Source organism: Anser cygnoides, chromosome 6 (genome assembly GCF_040182565.1).
Source record: "Anser cygnoides isolate HZ-2024a breed goose chromosome 6, Taihu_goose_T2T_genome, whole genome shotgun sequence".
Classification (NCBI taxonomy): Eukaryota; Metazoa; Chordata; class Aves; order Anseriformes; family Anatidae; genus Anser; species Anser cygnoides.
In genome coordinates, this window is record NC_089878.1 from 13,688,835 (window position 1) to 13,707,198 (window position 18,364).

The 18,364-nt window shown below is 40.0% G+C and overlaps 1 protein-coding gene across 11 annotated transcripts in view; it reads left to right on the top strand.

The window, feature by feature from the left end:
• PCNT (pericentrin) overlaps positions 1–18,364 on the top strand; it is a 100,231-nt gene that overhangs the window by 22,666 nt on the left and 59,201 nt on the right. For 10 of the 11 annotated variants that reach the window (XR_010832150.1, XM_048047156.2, XM_048047157.2 and 7 more), the window contains 8 exons: positions 1,794–2,064; positions 8,152–8,239; positions 9,258–9,474; positions 11,204–11,442; positions 12,575–13,050; positions 14,134–14,710; positions 15,695–15,928; positions 17,691–17,855. Coding sequence is in view for 10 of the 11 variants with exons in the window: in XM_048047156.2 (XP_047903113.2) it covers positions 1,794–2,064; positions 8,152–8,239; positions 9,258–9,474; positions 11,204–11,442; positions 12,575–13,050; positions 14,134–14,710; positions 15,695–15,928; positions 17,691–17,855 (2,267 nt within the window). In the remaining variant the exon portion in view is untranslated. The remainder of the gene's footprint in view (positions 1–1,793; positions 2,065–8,151; positions 8,240–9,257; positions 9,475–11,203; positions 11,443–12,574; positions 13,051–14,133; positions 14,711–15,694; positions 15,929–17,690; positions 17,856–18,364) is intronic. The other variant, XM_066999025.1, reaches the window with a different exon arrangement.

Consider the following 18,364-nt stretch of genomic DNA (forward strand, 5'->3'; position numbering starts at 1 on the left):
CTTCCTGTTTGCATGTTTGCTGTGAGGATTTTCTCCAAGTGTGTGTTCTCTGGTGGGTTATACAAAAACATACTGTGACAATCAGCTACATTGCTTCTTGAGTGGCAGCCTCTGGGGCTGTGCTGTGATGTGAGTGCGCTGTGCTGCTGGGTGAGGATAGCTGTGCAGCACTGGGAACATGCTTGCCCTTCACCCAGTCTCCTCAATGTGAGTACTGCAGAGCTGAAGTGTGGCTCAGAAGAGAATATGAGTAAGCTGAAGGTGTCTGGTGTTTATAGTTCGGTGATTCCATGCCTGTATTTCAGGCAGCTTGATTGCATACTGGGGATGTGAGCTGGAGTGCAGTACCAAACAACACTTGAGTTACTGGCCAAACCACAGGCCTGGGAGTCTTTCTCTGTATTTCCTGTCAGTCCATACTGGGAATACTGGTTTGTCCTTTAACAGATACTTTTTTTATGGCATAGGAACATTTGTTTAATATTCAGATGACTGTTGGCTTGTGTAAACTTTGGGAAGTATCTGCAGTCATTTCCATACTTCTTTCTGAAGCTTCTCGTACAGAATAACGTAAGCTGCTGCTTGTCTCTAATTGTGTGGCTTTATTGTTTGTTTTTTCCCTTCCTAAAGTGCAGTTCCATCTTCAGTTAATCCTTTGTGGATATGTCAAGCCTTAAGTTATCTAGGCAGTTAAGCCATCTGGGAAACTTTTTTATTCTTCCCTGTGATTTTTGTCCTTTTTCTACTTTTTCACTTCCTGATACATTACTGCTACTTTAAAACAGGAAACGGGGAAAGAAAGCTCTTGGAATTCCTGAATATGCTGTAACTGTCCTTTACTCTCACTTCCTTAAAGAAGGGTAGCTTGCTGAAACAGACAAGATGACTGTTTCCTACTGCAGTTGTTTAGTCTGGAGAAGAGGAGGCTCCAGGGAGACCTTATTGGTCTCTACAACTATCTAAAAGGAAGTTGTGGGGAGCTGGGGGTCGGCCTCTTCTCACAGGTAACTAGTGATAGGACTAGAAGGCATGGCCTCAAGTTGTGCCAGGGGAGTTTTAGGTTGGAAATGAGGAGACATTTCTTCTCAGATAGAGCAGTCAGGCACTGGAACAGGTTGCCTAGGGAAGTGGTGGCGTCACCGTTCCTGGGGGTGTTCAAGGAAAAGTTGGACAGGGTGCTTAGGGACATGGCTTAGTGGGTGACGTTGACATTGGGTGACCTAAGGTGATGGTTGGACCAGATGATCTTGGAGGTCTTTTTCAGCCTTAATGATTCTATGATTCTACTTTTTTTTTTGTCTAGGTGGCTTTTTGATCCAGTGAATTTGGCTTCTGTGCAAGCTTGTGGTGGATAGCCAAACCATTACTAAAGTAGTCCAGATTTTTTTCTTGTGCCATGTCTTTCTGCATAGTTTTGTGCTAAAATTGTTTTTCTTTAGATGTTTTTTCCAGGAGCAAATTAAATGATCTTGACTGAAGATTAAACGTTATTGCAGAGCTCTACATGTCAATGGCCTAAGCCTGAGGCACAAGGAAACTAGGGGGGCTAACAGTCTGCTGAAAGTTTTGATTGTTGTGATAATGGTTTCTCTGAATGCAGTATAAATGGCGAATGTTGTTTTACTGTCTTCTGAGGAAGGAACGTTTTGTTTTTTAGAAGTTCATTTTCTTATGCAGCTTACAGGATAGCATTTTACTGCCATCTCAAGAACTAAAATTTGGCTGATCTTCACAGAATGACTTCTTGAGTTGTACACTATTGAGTACTTACATTGTTCTTGTTTCCATTCCAGAATTAAGAGAGCAGCTCCTGGCTCGTGCATCACGGGTGGAAGAAATAGAGCATTTAAAACAAGAATTTGAACAGCAGCGTCAGCAAAGAAAAACTGAGCATGAGACTGAATTAGAACAGTTGAGACTTTACTTTGAACAAAAGTTAAGAGTTGCTGAAGAAAACTACAGAGAAGAATTGACTTTCTTGCAACAGAGACTGGAAGAACTGAAAGAATATTCATTGTCAGAGGAGGTGGTCACGAGCCAGGATCAAGCAGGGGGTATCAGGTAGTAAGTTCCTTTTCTTTTCATCTCATGTTATGATGGAGTGCTTCCATTCGTTTGTATAAAAGGTGATGTTAGCCATTAAGTATGTTGGGACTGGACATGAGGTGATTTGAAGTTAGAAAGCCAGCAATGGAAGTTGGATATGATTTAGAGGGGATATTAGAGAAAATTTCTTCACTGAAAGGGTGGTGAGGCATTGGAACAGGCTGCCCAGGGAAGTAGTGGAGTCACCATTCCTGGAGGTCTTCAAAAGATGTATAGATATGGCGCTTAGGGACATGGTCTAGTGGTAGATGTGGAAATGCTAGGTTAATGGTTGGACTAAATGATCTTAGAGGTTTTTTTCCCAACCTAAACAATTCTCTGATTCTATGAACCTGAGTGGAGCTGAGTAAGGCAGCCCAATTTACTCCCTGCATAACAACCAGTGCAACTAAGAAAAGATGATGGGTGATAGTAGTAGGAGACTCTCTTCTGAGAGGTAGAGGCACCCATTTGCCAAACTAATCTTCTCTTGAGAGAAGTCTGTTGCTTACAAGGGGCTCATATCAAGGATCACCAAGAGACTGTCAAGTCTCATACAGCTTAATGACTATTACCCACTGCTGTTGTTTCATGTGGGCACCAGTAATGCAGCAAGGAGCAGTCTGAGTAGTATTGAGGGATTAAAGAGCCCTGGGAGCAGTACTAAAGTACTCAGGATCACAGGTGGTTATTTCATCAGTCCTCCTGGTCAAAGGGAAGGGGATTGAAAGGGCCACTTAAATCTGTCAAATCAGCAGATGGTTTCGGGACTGGTGCCACAGATGGGGGGGTTGGCTACTTAGACTGTAGGACTCACTTTGAGAAACCTGGTCTGATGGGGTCCACTGTCAGAGAAAGGGAAGAGCATCTGTGGTCATAGGCTTGACAAGCTGATGAAGAGGCCTTTAAACTTTAAGTTTACAGGGTAAGGGAATCTCAATCCATCCCACTCCTCCCAACTGGAGGAGTGGCGTCAGTGATAGATGACCAGAGCCTAGAGAAAAGTCATGGGTCAGCAGGAGAGCAACTGAAGAGCAGCACAAAGGAATTCCAGCTGCTACTGCCAGTAAATCAGCTTCATCAGGGGCCCAGCTTAAATGTCTTTATGCAAACGCATGTTGCATGGGAAATAAACAAGAAAAGTTACAGATGTGCACACACCTGCAGGGCTATGAACTCACTGGCATTACAGAGAAACGGTTGGACGATTTCCATGACTGGAGTGTTAAAATGGAAGGATACAGGTCCTTTAGGAAGGACAGGCAGAGGAGATGAGGGGGTGTCCTCCTCTATGTCAGTGAGCAGCTGGAGTGCATGGAGCTCTGCCTGGAGGTGGATGAGGAGCTGACAGAGCTTATGGGTCAGTACTAAAGGGAGGGCAGGGGCAAGAGTGGCATAGTGGGAGTCTGCTGCAGGCTACTGAACCAGGAAGACCAAGCAGATGTACATACGCCTCTCAGTGTGTAATTTTCCACTATTTAAGCAAATCTGAGCTGGTACCTAGAGAAAGAGACAGCCCCCAGGTGTTAGAAAGCTGAAGAGAACTTGAAACCAGCATAAGTGCTTGCAAGTAACTGATTCCTTCTGCTAGCATAAATGTATGGTTAGTTGATTGAAATCTTATAAGAGGTTGACCCGAACCAACTTAAACAAGTAAAAGGTTATAAGTCACCTTTAGCACCAGGAACGATGATGATGATGATTTTAAGTTAAGACTCAATAAAACTCCATGTCTCCTACCCAGTATGAAAAGGGACAAAGAAGGAAAAGTAGACTTTCACTAGCGTGACTATCTTCTGAACCAACTAAGAAAGGCACAGATAGCAAATAAAAGATGCACAGTAAAAGAAAATTGGGGAAAGTGGCAATGTTAGAACAGTTTTTTCCCGAAGCTATCAAAAAAGTGAAAGGAACCTACAAACAAAGTTGAACTTACTGCTGCCATATTCATTGCTCATCACGTCTGTGGCAGATACTCTTGATCTTATGTCATCTTGCAAATCAGACGGGGTTAGATTATCCGCTTCTCTCATCTGCTTGAAAATAAAAAAATATTTTATTTATTCACATTAACTTAGTGTTCTGAATCCAGCTGTTGAGCTGTCTCTATTTATAGCACCTTTGTTACTAGTGCTGACTTGAGTAAATGCCTACTCCTTCAAAGAGTTAGAGGCAGCAAATATGATGACAAATGCAGCACCAGTACTCCTTGAAAACCATTGCCTACATTTTTCTCTTTCAGTAGCCTTAAGAAACAGAAGAGTCTTTGAAAGAGAAGCATTCGTGTTTAGTCTCAGCTGACGTGTCATTCTGAGGAATACTGTAAATGATAAGCCTCTACTGAAATCTGTTCAGTTTGTCTATGGGGGTATAACAGTCAACTTAAGATTAAGGACACCTCACAATGAGGCTTCCCAAAAAGCCAAACTGAAATCACACACAACATCCACTGTTGTGTGTTGTGGTTTAACCTGGCTGGCAGCTAAACACCACACAGCTGTTCGCTCACCCTCCCCCCCTCCCTCTCAGGGATGGGGGAGAGAAATGGGAAAGTGAAGCCTGTGAGTTGAGATAAAGACAGGTTATTAAGACAGGGAAATAATAATAACAATAATAATAATAGTGATAATGATAATAGTATTAATAATAATAATGTGTAAGAAACAAGTGATGCACAACGCAATTGCCCCCCACCCCGGCCAGCCACCCCTATATATTGTTTAGCATGACGTCAGATGGTATGGAATACCCCTTTGGCCAGTTTGGGTCAGCTGTCCTGGGTCTGTCCCCCCCCAGCTCCTGCTGCACCCCTAGCCTGTTCGCTGGCAGGACAGAGCGAGAAGCCGAAAAGTCCTTGGCCTGGTGTAAACACTGCTCTGCAACAATTGAAACATCAGCATGTTATCAGCGCTCTTCTCATCCTAATCCAAAACATAGCACCCTACCAGCTACTATGAGGGAAAATTAACTCTGTCCTAACTGGAACCAGGACATTGTGTCAGCATCCAGAAGATTCTTCATCTTCAAATCAAAAAGGGTTAAAAGTTTAATATAAAGTTACAATATACAAACTTTAATCACCGTTCAAGCAGCATCCAACCAGCCTGACGTTAACACTGAAGGGGAACCTCTGTCAGGAATGGCCCTCTGCACCACCACGCTAAGAGCCATGCTAACTTTCATGGAGCCAACAAACCCAAACCAGCCCAAATCCTCTGGCCTCTATCAGAGCCAGTCAATTTAAGTTGTCTGTGTCCGAGAGAAGCTGAACTCTGCAGGAGGACATTCCCTAAACTTCACCTTTTCAATAAAACTGCAAGTTAACAGTGCATTTAACCCAATGTAACTGCCACTAGAGACGGTTCCGTACCACTTCCTCTTCTGTGCCCATCACATGCTGCAACATCACACATTTCATCTGTTTGGGATCTACCAATTGGGACAGCTGTGCAGAAACTCAACACTAGTTTGATGAAGTGATCAAAGCTTAACCCTTGGTGAACAGTTTTCCACTGGAAGTGTGTCCCAAACTGAGCCAAAGCAAACGCCTTCAGTTACAGGGCTGCTAGCTCAGCCCATGGGAAGGGGCATGAGGCACATGTTGGAGATAGGAAAATGGGGCATTTTATGTGTTTGTAATTAATTTTCCTTCAAAAGAAAGGCATAAAAATTGAGAATAAAATGAATAAAATTAATTTTTTGAAGTAGACTATCTTCCTGTGAAAGGATACAGAAACAAGTACATAAAAACTCCCATTACCAAGAAAAACCTTTCTTCTGCTATTTTGAAACAGTCTCTTCTAACTCTCTACCACAAAGTTGCCAATCAGTTACTTCCACGGAATCCCGCTGCAAAAGTACCAGGATTTGCAAAGTCCTCTCAAGAAGTCTTCAGAGAACACAAGAGCAATCCAGATTTTTACTGGTACCAGACCAGCAGCATAAAGACGTGTGGGACACTAAGCCTGCTGTAAGCAGCCTATTCTTCAGTTTTAGTATTTGGAAGGCATTTTCACTTATTCAAAGCTGTGGCAAACAATCTTTACATACAGCCCAGAGTTTGCTCCAGTATCTGACAGTGAGAGAGGTACTAACAACAGTACATGGAGAACAACGCTATTCATACCCCTCTTGGTGTTTAATTTCCCACTACTTAGAGCCAATCGCCCAGCAATGATTTAGGATGGGAACAGAGCTGAGCAGTCTTGTGTAAATACAATGAAATCAAGGCATGAAATATCGCTTACCAAAATCTTTTTCTCGGTAACATTTTCATCGTCGTCAACAGAATAGGTACTTTCAGAGAAAACTGGAGATTTTACATCTACATCCACTGCTTCTTCATTGCCATTTTCATACAGGTTAGAAAATCCCATCAAAAGAGAATTATCTCCTTGAAGGGATGACCTAACGTGTACCACTTGAAAATCTGTGCTTTCAGCTTCTGAAAAGGGTGTCAGATGACAGTGCTATGCTAGACCTCGTTCTCACCAGCAAGTAAGGGCTGGTGGGGAAAGTGAAGCTCAAGGGCAGCCTTGGCTGCAGCAACTGTGAAATGGTGCAGTTTAGGGTCCTGAGGACAGTGAGGGGGAAACACAGCAAACTTGCTACCCTGGACTTTAGCTGAGCAGACTTTGGCCTCTTCAGAGAGCTGCTTGGTAGAGTACCATGGGAGAAAGCCTTGGAGGGAAGAGAGGCCTAAGAAAGCTGGTTAATATTCAAGGATCAGCTCCTCCAAGCTCAGTAGTAATGCATCCCAACAAAGAGGGAGTCAGGCAAAAATGCCAGGAGGCCTGCATGGATGAACAAGGAGCTCCTGGCCAAGCTCAAGCAGAAAAAGGAGGCCTACAGAGGGTGGAAGCAAGGACAGATAAGCTGAGAGGAAAACAGAGAAATCGTCCAAGCAGCCAGGGATGCTGGTTAGGAAAGCCAAAGCCCTCTTAAAATTAAATTTGTCCAGGGACATCAAGGGCAACAAGAAAGGCTTCTATAGGTACATCAGTGATAAAAGGAAGACGAGGGAATTTGTGGGCCCTTTCTGGAAGGAAACGGGAGACCTGGTCACCCGAGATATGGAGAAGGCTGAGGTACTCAATGGCTTTGCCTCAGTGTTCACCAGCAAGAGTTTTAGCCCCACAAATCAAGTCCCAGAAGGCAAAGGCAAGGACCGGGAGAATGAAGAACCATCCACTGTAGGAGAAGATCAAGTCTGAGACCATTGAAGGAACCTGAAGGTGTACAAGCCCGTGGGACCTGAGAGATGCATCTGCGGGTTGTGGGGGAACTGGTAGATGAAGTTTCTGAGCCACAGTCCATCACATATGAGAAGTCGTGGCAGTCTGGTGAAGTTCTTGCTGACTGGAGGAGGGGAAACATAACCCCCTGTTTTCCAAAAGGGAAGAAGAAAGACCTGAAGAACTACAGGCCAGTCAGTCTCACCTCTTCTTCCCAGCAAAATCACGGAGCAGATCCTCTGGGAAGCTATGCTAAGGCACATGGAAAATAAGGAGGTGACTGGGGCTCCCAGCACAAGAAGGACATGGACCTGTTGGAGGGAGTCCGGTAGAGGCCATCTTATAGCGGCCTTTCAGTGCCTAAACGGGTGTCTACAGAAAAGCAGGAGTGAGCCTCTTTGTCAGGGAGCATAATGATAGGATAACAGGGAATGGCTTTAAACTATAAGGGGGTAGATTTAGATTAGATATAAGGAAGAAGTTCTTTACTCTGAGGGTGGTGAGGAACTGGAACACATTGCCCAGAGAAGATGTGGATGGCCCATCCCTGGAAGTGGTCAAGGCTGGGTTGGATGGGACCTTAAGCAACCCAGTCTAGTGGAAGTTGCCTCTGCCCATGGCGGGGGGGGTTATGGAATTACATGATCTTTAACGTCCCTTCCCACCCAAACCACTCTATGATTCTATGAACGTGGAGGATACTTTCCCGTGTAGCTATTACAGTTGCTCTTTGCCTACTTTCAATACCATATTGTAAGTCAGCAAGTTCGTTTAACCTAATTTGTGACACGTGATATGATCTTAAACTTTAAAACTCTTTTTCTCTTCTCAGTTCTGTCACAGTTTTTGGAGAGACTGATGAGAAAGAGAGAAGAGATCTTTATCTTCATCAGCTAAATCAACAGGTGGAGCAGCATAAGGTAGTATTTCTGAAGTTCTTCTAGTCCATAAATGATCTGTATGAAAATTGATGTCCAATTCCCAGGTACTAAGACGAAGTTAATTATATTTGAGAAATTTATTATGGCTTAATTATTTTTGCCAAACGTGTATTAAATCATCAGTTTTAAATAATTCCCAAGTTAGAATAGATCAAATGTGAGGTTCTGTGTGTCTTTTGTTTGGATTATCCTGTTCATAATAAGGACAGAGTTCTTGTCAAATCTCTTCCACACAAGTACAGATTTCACTGCATTTTTTTCTATAGCTTCTGTAGTGATTGTGCTTTTCATCGCTCTGTTTTCTTAAGTGGAGACACTAATTCGGTTTCTTTTATGTATACATCTATTTTCATGTCCCTTGTAATTTTATGATAAAAGTTTTGTTCAGTTTAATTGAAGTTGTCTAACAGTTCCCAAAGTTGTTTTTTTAATCTTTTTTCATTTTAAGATTTTATTTCTAAATTAGCTTTAAAAATAGTAATATTTTTAGTGAGGAAACAAGACATACTCCAGACAGCATGAGCTCAGTTTCTTTAGTAACATACACAAAATCTCAGTTCTAAAACAAATGAGAAGTACATATCATTTTTTTCTAAATTGCTGTAATTTGTTTCCTAGCTGAGTGTGAAACTGCATTCACAGATTGATGTCTAGGCTCTGTGCATGGGGAAGGAGGGGGGTCTCCTCAGTGTTGAGCGTTGATGGTTTCTCCACCCAGATGCTTGTGGGACCTTCTCTAATATACTATCAAACGGCTCCGAAACTCTGCTCTGACTTGTCACGTGATTCCAGAGCATATATACCTTGAGGGATTCTGTTGCAGTAGTAGCAGTTGAAGTGGCAGGAGCAAATCAGCAGGGTTTTTGTAAGCCAGATAGATAAATGTCAAGCACACGCTTCATAGTGGAATTAATTTATTGTTCCCCTTGAAAGAATCTTGGCATAGTTTCCTCAACGCAAAGCTGAAGATGTCTTCTTAATCCATTTTTTTATATAGGAAGAACTTGCCTGTTTGCAGGTACAACTTAAAGAACAGCACAAACATGAATTAGATTCCTTAAGGTCTTCCCTTGCACTTCAATATAAAGAGGACCTAATGAAAATGAAGAAGGATCTGTCAGGCAAATACATAGTAGAAATAGAGGAAATGAAAAGAAAGCATTGTTTGGAACTTGAGCAGCTCCGTGCTAGGCTTTCAGATGAACATATAAAAGGTAAGATAAACTGACAAACTGGGAGGTAAAATGGTAAGCTGCTTGTGTGGCTTATGCTTTTCTTTAAATATTTAAAGGTTATCTGATGAAATTAACCTTTTTTTTATATATAAAGAACACAACACTTGTTAATTCCTAGTGTTGAGCACTTTGCTTTTGACTTTTATGGTTATGTTGAGTTGTTCATGGCACCAGGCCTGTCGGGCTTTAAGAAGCGTTTGGACTGTGCTCTTAGTCATATGGTCTGAATTTTGGGGTAGACCTGTGTGGTGCCACGAGTTGGACTTGATGATCTTTGTGGGTCCCTTCCAACTCGGGAGAAGTTCCTTCTATGATGATAATAGGTCTCATTGGTGGAGGCAGCAGATGACAGCACACTGTCACATCCACAAAGCTTATGACGTTGTCTTACATGACCTTCTCAGACATAATACAGCTAGACAGTCTAGGAGACTAATTACCTAAATGAAAAAGGTTCCTTTCAAAGATGTGGTGACCTGAAGTTGCTTATTCTGTGGTAAAAACCTTCTGCAACTGAGGAGTAGTTGCTAGAAGGAGTTAATTAAGTTTGCATTCTTGATGTCTAGAAGGTCGATGTCAATTTGTGAATTAACACGAAAAATTTCAAATAAATATCGTCTGTCAGACATGTTAAATATTTGTCGTGTTTAGGTGAAGTAGGACATTTCTCAGTCCACAGAGAGCGTACTCTACAGAGTACGCCAACTTATGTTCTTTGTTCCACACCTCTTTTGCCAGTGTTCATTTTGTGGATTTGATAGCCCTCTGTTCATTTAACTTCAGTATTATTTTCTTCCCGCATTTTCCAATAGTTGGTATATGTATTGGAATGAATTTGGGAACAAAGAGGAAAGTATTTATGGAGAGCAGAATTTACAATGAATAAGTTCTGCTGTAGAATTCAGGATAAAGTTCTTCTTATGGCTAAGTTTACATGAAACTAGCCACATAGGAAGTCTCATTAATTTCTTAACAGTTGCTGCTTGTCTTGCAAAATGCAATCTTGTAATTTAGATAAATATGCTGGCTTGTATTCAATAGGAAATGCACGTATTGTTGAGGTGCCGATAAGGGATCATGGCAGTTCTTTTATTTGCAACCTCTTTCTGAGAGCACAATATTACACACGTTTTAACTCATCCATAACTCACAGTTAGTTATAGTTGTGTGTTACATAGCTATATTCCACTGTACGTTGGTTAAAAAGATCGGTGCAACTTCTTAAATTTTCAGACATACTACTTATGTTCAATTGTTTTTTGTTTGTTTTTTCAACTAGTAGATAATGTATCAAAACTGCTAAATTAGGATGTTTAGAGTTTTCTCCAATTGACTTTTTGGAGAAATTCTTTACATGAATTCTGTATGTGAAAGAGGAGATAAAACTTCCATAAATCTGCCATTATAATGTCTAAAAAGAAAATCAACTCATGGCTGTACTGTTAGCAGGGAAGTCCTGCCACAGGTTTCGTGTGTGTTGATACTGACAGATTTCAAAGGTGATGATAAAGCAAAGCAGACTACAAAATCATTTTTGATAAATGATTCTTGTTTGCATGTAGTTAGTATGACTACTGATGAACTGCATACCTGACAACATTCAGCTTTATTGCTGTGCATTACTGTGATCTGTTAAATAAATTCTTGAAAGTCATTTCAGTGTCTTTTTTTGTTTGTTTTTGTTTTTTTTGTATTTTTTTTCTGACAGAAATCACCAAATTACGCCTACAGAGTGCTCAAGATGCAGCACGTCAAGTTGAAATGGAGGTGGCCACACGAGTGTCTGTGCTGGAGGAAGAGCACAAAGTCAAGCTTTCTCTCCTCCACTCTGAGAAACAGCATATTGCAGAGCTTTCAGATGAAATAAAGTGTTTAAAGGAAGAGATTGCTAAACAAAAAGATTTTTCAGTGCAGAATGAAAAGCATCTGAAAAAGGAAATGGAACAGGTAATCCAAGTTACAGGGCTGTTTGTATAGAGTTGGGTAAGTGCAGGTCTGCTAGGAAGGCCAGGAGAAGTACATGTGGCACTTATTTTAAAATGTGCCTAGTTGGTGATGTTGGCTTCAGGTTTAAATAGAGTTGCATGGATACACTTCGATATTGGAATGCAAGTCTGAAGTTCAGAGCACATTAGCATTGAAGAAAAGTTAATCTGCAAGGGGACTAAGCGTTTAAGAGCACAGACAGTGTGAGAGGAAAATGTTTCAAGGGTTGGTCCAATCCACCATTTTCATTAATGTGGGTCAAGCATATGTACACTGCTTCTAATACAGGCAAGTACTTAAGTTCATCCTGTGGAGCAGCATCTTATATTTCTAAGTAAGGTCATGCACTTTCATACTGTTGTGTCACGCAGTAATGGAGAATTGAGCAGAAAGCAACGTGGCAGATAGAAAACGCCCTTCTGCTGAATATGTCACCCCAAAGCATTTTCTGGTTTTGATAGGACTGTCTTCTGAAGCAAACAATCAGATATTTTTTTTAAGAGCAGTTTCTTGGGGAAGAAGAAAGAATAGGACAACAGATTTCTGTTTTCATTTTATTCTGGTGTGGCTCTTTATTATCATCATCAAAGCCTTTGAGCTGAGAATCATAGAATCAGTTAGGTTGGGAAAGAACTTCAAGATCAAGTCCATCTGTCATCCTGACCTACTGAGTCCCATCACTGAACCCTCAGTGCCATGCCCACACTTCTCTTAAATATCTTCAGGGATGGAGACTCTACCACTTCCCTGGGCAGCCCATGCAATTCTTAACCACTCTCCCTGTGAAGAAATTTTTCCTAATGTCCGGTCTAAATCTCCTCTGACACAATTTGAGAACACTTCCTGTCCTGTCACTTGTCAATTGAGAAAAGAAACTGACACTCTCCTCACTACAACCTCCTTTCAGGTAGTTGTAGAAGAGAGTTGTCAATGTATAGGTATTTGAATTCATTTCAGCCTTTCTTTTGTTTGGAAGGGTGACTTGTCTGCAAGGATCGAATCTCTCCAAGACATTAAATGCCTGGGAGTGTTTACTGCAGACACTTCAGTTGCGTTCTGTTATTTTATGCAATTTTAATAAATGTGTTCACAGGTAAAATATAAAATTGCTGAGAATCACAAGAATGAATTAAGAGAAGCCAGAGAAGAAATCCAGAAAATAGAGACTATGTACAAAGAAAAAGAGAATAAATGGAAACACGAAAGTGAGGACCAGAGAATCCAAGCAGAAGAGAAATTATCATTGTTGCGTTTAGAACTGCAAAATAGATTGGAATGTGAGAAACAGAATTTGCAAAAGGAATTTGAAGTTCGTGAAGCAGAAATGAATCGGCTCCAAGATTACCAAGCTGCCAGAATTGTAGAATTAGAAAAGTTAGTAAAAGAGCAACAAAACAACTTGCAACAACTGGAGGACAGCCTTGCAAGTGCACAGGCTACACACAAATCTCAGGAACAATATGAGAGTGATCTGCAGGCAGCCAGAGTGCTCATGGGAGAAGAAATGGAAAAGGCCATGCTTTGTCTGCAGGAAGAATGTGCACTGAAACTTATGGAAGCACAAAACAAGTAAGTCTTAAGTGAAAATGCTCAAGGAAATGCTCAATGCTCATTAGGAATGATTAGTCTCTCATTCAGATATTGTTTTCTTATTTTAAATCTAGTAAGTGACAGTGATGTAGGTTTGTCACTTGATGGCACCAGATTACTTACATATGTAAAGCTTACATTATCAAGGAACAGTAATGCTGTCCATTACAGTTTCTATAGAATTGTACTTCAAGTAAATGCGTTAAATCTAGTCTAGCAAATCTGGTCTAGTTCTGACTGTTACATTTCATTTCATTTAAGAATATACTGTGCAGATGAAAATCATATATTAGTCGTGGAGGAAAGGAAACATTCAGGACATATAAATGGGAAAATTCTTGAAATGTTTTCAAGGTCGTTCAAACTATTCAAATGAATTTGAGCAAGTCTTCCCCAGTAAATGAAGCTTCTGTTATCCACTGAATGCTGAGGTTGATGGTTGATACTATAATTAATGATTACTGCAAATTGCAGCATTTAAGATATTAAATCTTCTGCATCAAGCTTTTAAGTAGACCTCAGAAAGCTGAGATTAATTTGGAGAAGCCCCTGTTTCCCTCATATGCTTCCACAGTGGTTTTAAGTCTTAGTCTAAACCTCATACATTTAGAGATGTTGTCTGCAAGTAAACAGTAATAAGGCACGCACTTGAAATGTATGTACTGTTTCCTAGATGCTCTCGTATGGCAATATTTGCTCAAACTGGTTTTGAAATTCATCTTTTGTGGGCTCTTTGTCAGTGTTAATTTCCTGTACTACCCCATCGGTGGGCTTTAAATGAGACTGAGAGAACAAGGTTTGCGTGTTACTCTGTATTAGTAGGAATTTAATAGGGGTGCCAGTCTAGCTAATAATAACCAGATATGACCAACTTACATTGCCTAAAACATTAATTATGTGGCTATGAAATCATCGTTGTGGTTTGCTTTGAATTAGCTATGTATTAGAAACATAAAGCTGAAGGTATGGAGGCTAAATAAGGCCTACCTCTTTGTTATTTATTATTTCAACAAAAAGTGCCTTTTTGACAATATTCTTTGAACTTTATTGGAAATAATTTAGATTTATGGAGGAACACAAAGCTATGACTCAGAAATTCACTACTGAGCAAGAGATTCTTCTCCAAGAGCTGAAGAAGAAACATGTTGATGAGCTAGAACTCCAAAGTCAGCAGTTACAGGAAAAGCATAAGGAGCAAATTTTGTCTCTTACAACTGAGTTTCAGACAAAGCACCAAGCTGAAATTGAGATGCTTAAATCTACACTAGAAAGTAAACAGCAGATTCAGATTGAAGCTTCTGTTGCTGAACTGCAGACAAAACATCAAGCACAAATTGATGAACTGGAGGCTAAACACTTATCAAACCTGGATTCCTTGGAGTCATCCTACCTGTCAGAAATTCAGAATATAAGAGATGAACACAGGCAGGTTCTTGAGAAGCTACAGCTGCATCACACAGAACAGTTCCGTGAAAAGGACAAAATGGATCAAGCACACTTGGCTCAAGAGATAGAGATGTTGAAATTAAAGTATGCTGAGGAACTTCAGCTTGCACAAAACAATTTGAAAATTGAGCTAGCTACTGTGCATATGGAAAAACTTAAAATTATGGCTATGGAAGCAGAAGAATTTCATAAGGTGAGTCAGAAAGAAAACTTAGCATAGAAGGTGAAATTTCATATTATGTTTTTAAGCCTGCCTAAGTGTGAGATGTTGAAATGTGTGGGATCACCTTTTACCCATGTTCTTTGGGTGTATTTTCTACAGGCTTCTCTGTGCCAGCACTAAAACTTGCATGGTCGTACTGTGAGTTGAAGTAGGAAACCGAAGATGAAAAAGTCTGTCATCCCTTCCCCAAACACTCAGACTAATGAGTTTTCTATCTCAGTGTATGGAGAATATACATGAGATAAAAGTTTAACATAATTTCCAATTGGAGGGTCTCTGCTTTGTGGCTTGGAGTTTCTTTGTCTAGCAGAATTACCGTGTCATTCTTTAGAACTGATTGGTATTGAGTAAATGTATTTCTGTAGGTTAGGGTCCATCTTTGTGAATTGAAAGGTCCTCCTTAGTGGTACAGACTTGAGGGGAAGAATAGAGGAAAGGTACTCTGAGTCCTAGATGGGATTTGGGGAGTAGGTGGTGAGAGAGTGTGCCTTGTCTTAAGGCCCTTAACAGGTGGAGTACATAGCACAAGAGTGTATGGACAGAGGTCTGAGATCTTTTAGAGTTTGGGTATGTAAAAAATGATACCAAAATTTTTCCAAGTCAGAGAGTTAGGAAGGCTGTTATTTCATAGCTGATACTTGAGGATCCTCCAGATAGCTGTAATGTTTGTTGTTGTGGTTTTAGTGTTATTTTTTGACTTCTCTCACCATGTCCAGAAAAAGCAGGGGACTTACAGAACTGTTAGAGATGGAAAAAATAAACCCATTTCAGTGATACAGAGTATGTGCATGTGTGTGTATACTTCTCATTCATGAGGCAATGTTGATCATGTTTACTTAAACTTTGATACAGAAGGACATGCACTTTCCAAATGGGTTACAAAAATATTTGTACTTTTATACCCTTTTTATTTACCTTTTTTATTTACCCTTTTTAAAATTAATGCATATACAGAATGATTTGAAAACAGCTCTTCAAAATCAAAGACGTTTGTTGGAAGAAGAAAAAGATCTAGCCCTGGATATATTACGTGAGGAAGTAGTGCGTATGGAAGAAAAACATAGAAAAGCACTGCAAGAACTTCAGGATCTTCATGAGGCAGAAATTAAGAAACATAAGGAGGAATACTCCAGGGAGTTGGAGAAAGAACTGGGGAAACTAAAAGCACAACATGAACATGAACAAGAGGTCAGAGTATTGCAAATACCTAAACCCAAAATAAGCCATTCATTCACACTGAGTAAATTCAGTTTTATTAATTTTAGAACGTAGGGAATATTCCTAGATGCTTTTTTGGTTTTCTTCTAATAGTGTCATAATGATTTGGGTTATTAACTATTTGTGGAAAGTAACTGCTCACTTTAAGCTTATATTAGTGAGCAGCTTTACTAACATTCATTTATTTTCTTAGTGAAATTATAGTTGGTAATGTTTTTCAAATAGGTCTACTCAAGGAAGATTTTCAAACTGTATTGTTGTTAAAGCTTTTCAATTTCTTGTTGAAAATGTTTATATATAAGTTTGATGTTTACTTTCACAATGAAGGCTAAAAATCTGGTAAAGTAAGTTTTTATTAAACACTGAAATGGAAAATTCTCTTATTTATTGAGTCTGTTATACAGTTACATGTGTTGATGCAAGGAGTCATGAGTGATCAAGACTTTTCACTTTTATGTAGTATATATTACACTTGTATATTGGGAGAATTCACAAATGAGATAAACTTTATCTAACTGTAACCAAACAATAGAAGGCGTGTTATAGACAACAAGTATAACTTGCTTTTTCACTTACTGATTTGAAAACTGGGTAGTATGTTAAGTAACCCCTAATCCCTGGGGCACTTATTTTATTACTTTGGGCACCTCACAAAAATGCTGTTTGTTTGAGCAGATCTTCATGTTCTTTTGGATTGTCAGACTATAGAGCTGTTAGCTGTTCTATCTGGCAATATTGAATTTCAAACTCTCTACTTTTGGAAGAAAAGCCTGACAGGGAATTTAGTTTTGTTCATAAGTGGAAAGTTCTTTTCTTAAGACGTTACTAAATGTCTTAAGCCCTTGATTCAAGAAAGAGGATTTCTCTCTATTCCAGTGACTACAGTGACTCTTGTTGGAGAGTGTAGTTGGGAAGCGTGGGGGGGAAACTTCCTCTGTACATTTTTGATGGACTACCTTGTTTGAAATATAGCCACTCATGGCATAAAAGCATTAAATATAGCTACCTAACAATTAATCCTATTTGCAACAAGTGTGCTCTCTGTGTATTTCTTTCCCTCCTCTTTTTCTTTTTGGAATCATAGAATGCTTTGGGTTGGAACCTCTAGTTCCAACCCCCCTACTGTGGGCAGGGACACCTTCCACTAGACCAGGTTGCTCAAAAGCCCCATTTGGCCTGGCCTTGGGCACTGCCAGGGTTGGGGCATCCACAGCTTCTCTGGGCTGCCTGTGCCAGGGCCTCACTGCTCTCTGAGTGAAGAATTTCTTCCTCATATCTAATCTAAACCTACCCTCTTTTGGTCTAAAGCTGTTCCCTCCTCTCCTATAACCATATTCCCTGATAGAGTCCGTCTCCTGCTTTCCTGTAGGCCTCCTTTGGGTACTGGAAGGCTGCTATCAGGTCTCTTTGACTTTAGTCTTTTTTTCTTAGGCATATGTCTGTTGAGGAAAAAAAAATAAGTAGGGTCTGTTAGGTTGACTTGATGGTCTCATGAATGTAGGAGATGTTTGGTATCTTAAGTATTTTTGTTGCTTCTTACCTATTTTTATCGACTTGCTTTTCCATAGTCAGCATGATGATAGATAGCACCTCTGTATGGCTTTGAGGTCTGGAGACAACTATTATGAAAATTCTCTTAAGAGTTTGTCTGGGCTTTATGGTTTGTTTTTATTTTTGTTTCTTCCTTAATTATAACACTAGCTCAAATATTTTGTTATTCCCTTGTGTGCAGATGTATGCTTCTGCATCGGCCTCTGAAGTAGAAAATGTGAGGACAGCTCTTCTGTCTCAGTTTGAGGAGGTAAAAATGAAGCAACAGCTTCAGTTCCAGGAAGAGATTGAGCTGCTGAAGTGTCAGTCAGAAGTACTCCTTGAGCAGCAAATTGCACAGCTGAAGGTAAGGTCTAATTAAAATGAACTTCAAAGAATGTACTGGTAGCTTGCTTTTTTTGAAAATGAACAATTAGTATGTTATTGTATTTCAGCTGTATTATATATAAAAGGCAATCCAAACTAGTTCTCTTCCTTGCTTCTCAATGTTAGAACTAGAAAAGCAGTGCTAAAAATAATACAGCGTTCTGTGAAGGAGTTACAGTATTTACCGTAGGATTCATTTAATCCTGAATTGGTTGTGAAATGGTGCCCTTTAGATAAAAAAAAAAAAAAAATCAGTGCAAAGTATTTGCTCTGAGAAATAGTCCTTGTGTGGATTTACGTTCGTTTTGTTGCTTGAAACTTGATTTTCTTCTTAGTGTCTGCAGAGACTGTACTCTCGACCAAGTATTTCCTTGTCTACAGCACTTGTGTATGTACAGCAAAAAATGTTCAGTTACCTAAGCTTTTGTCAACTGTGCGATGTCTGAATACTTTGTGCATGTGAATTTTGTTTTTCTTTTCTGCTTTCTT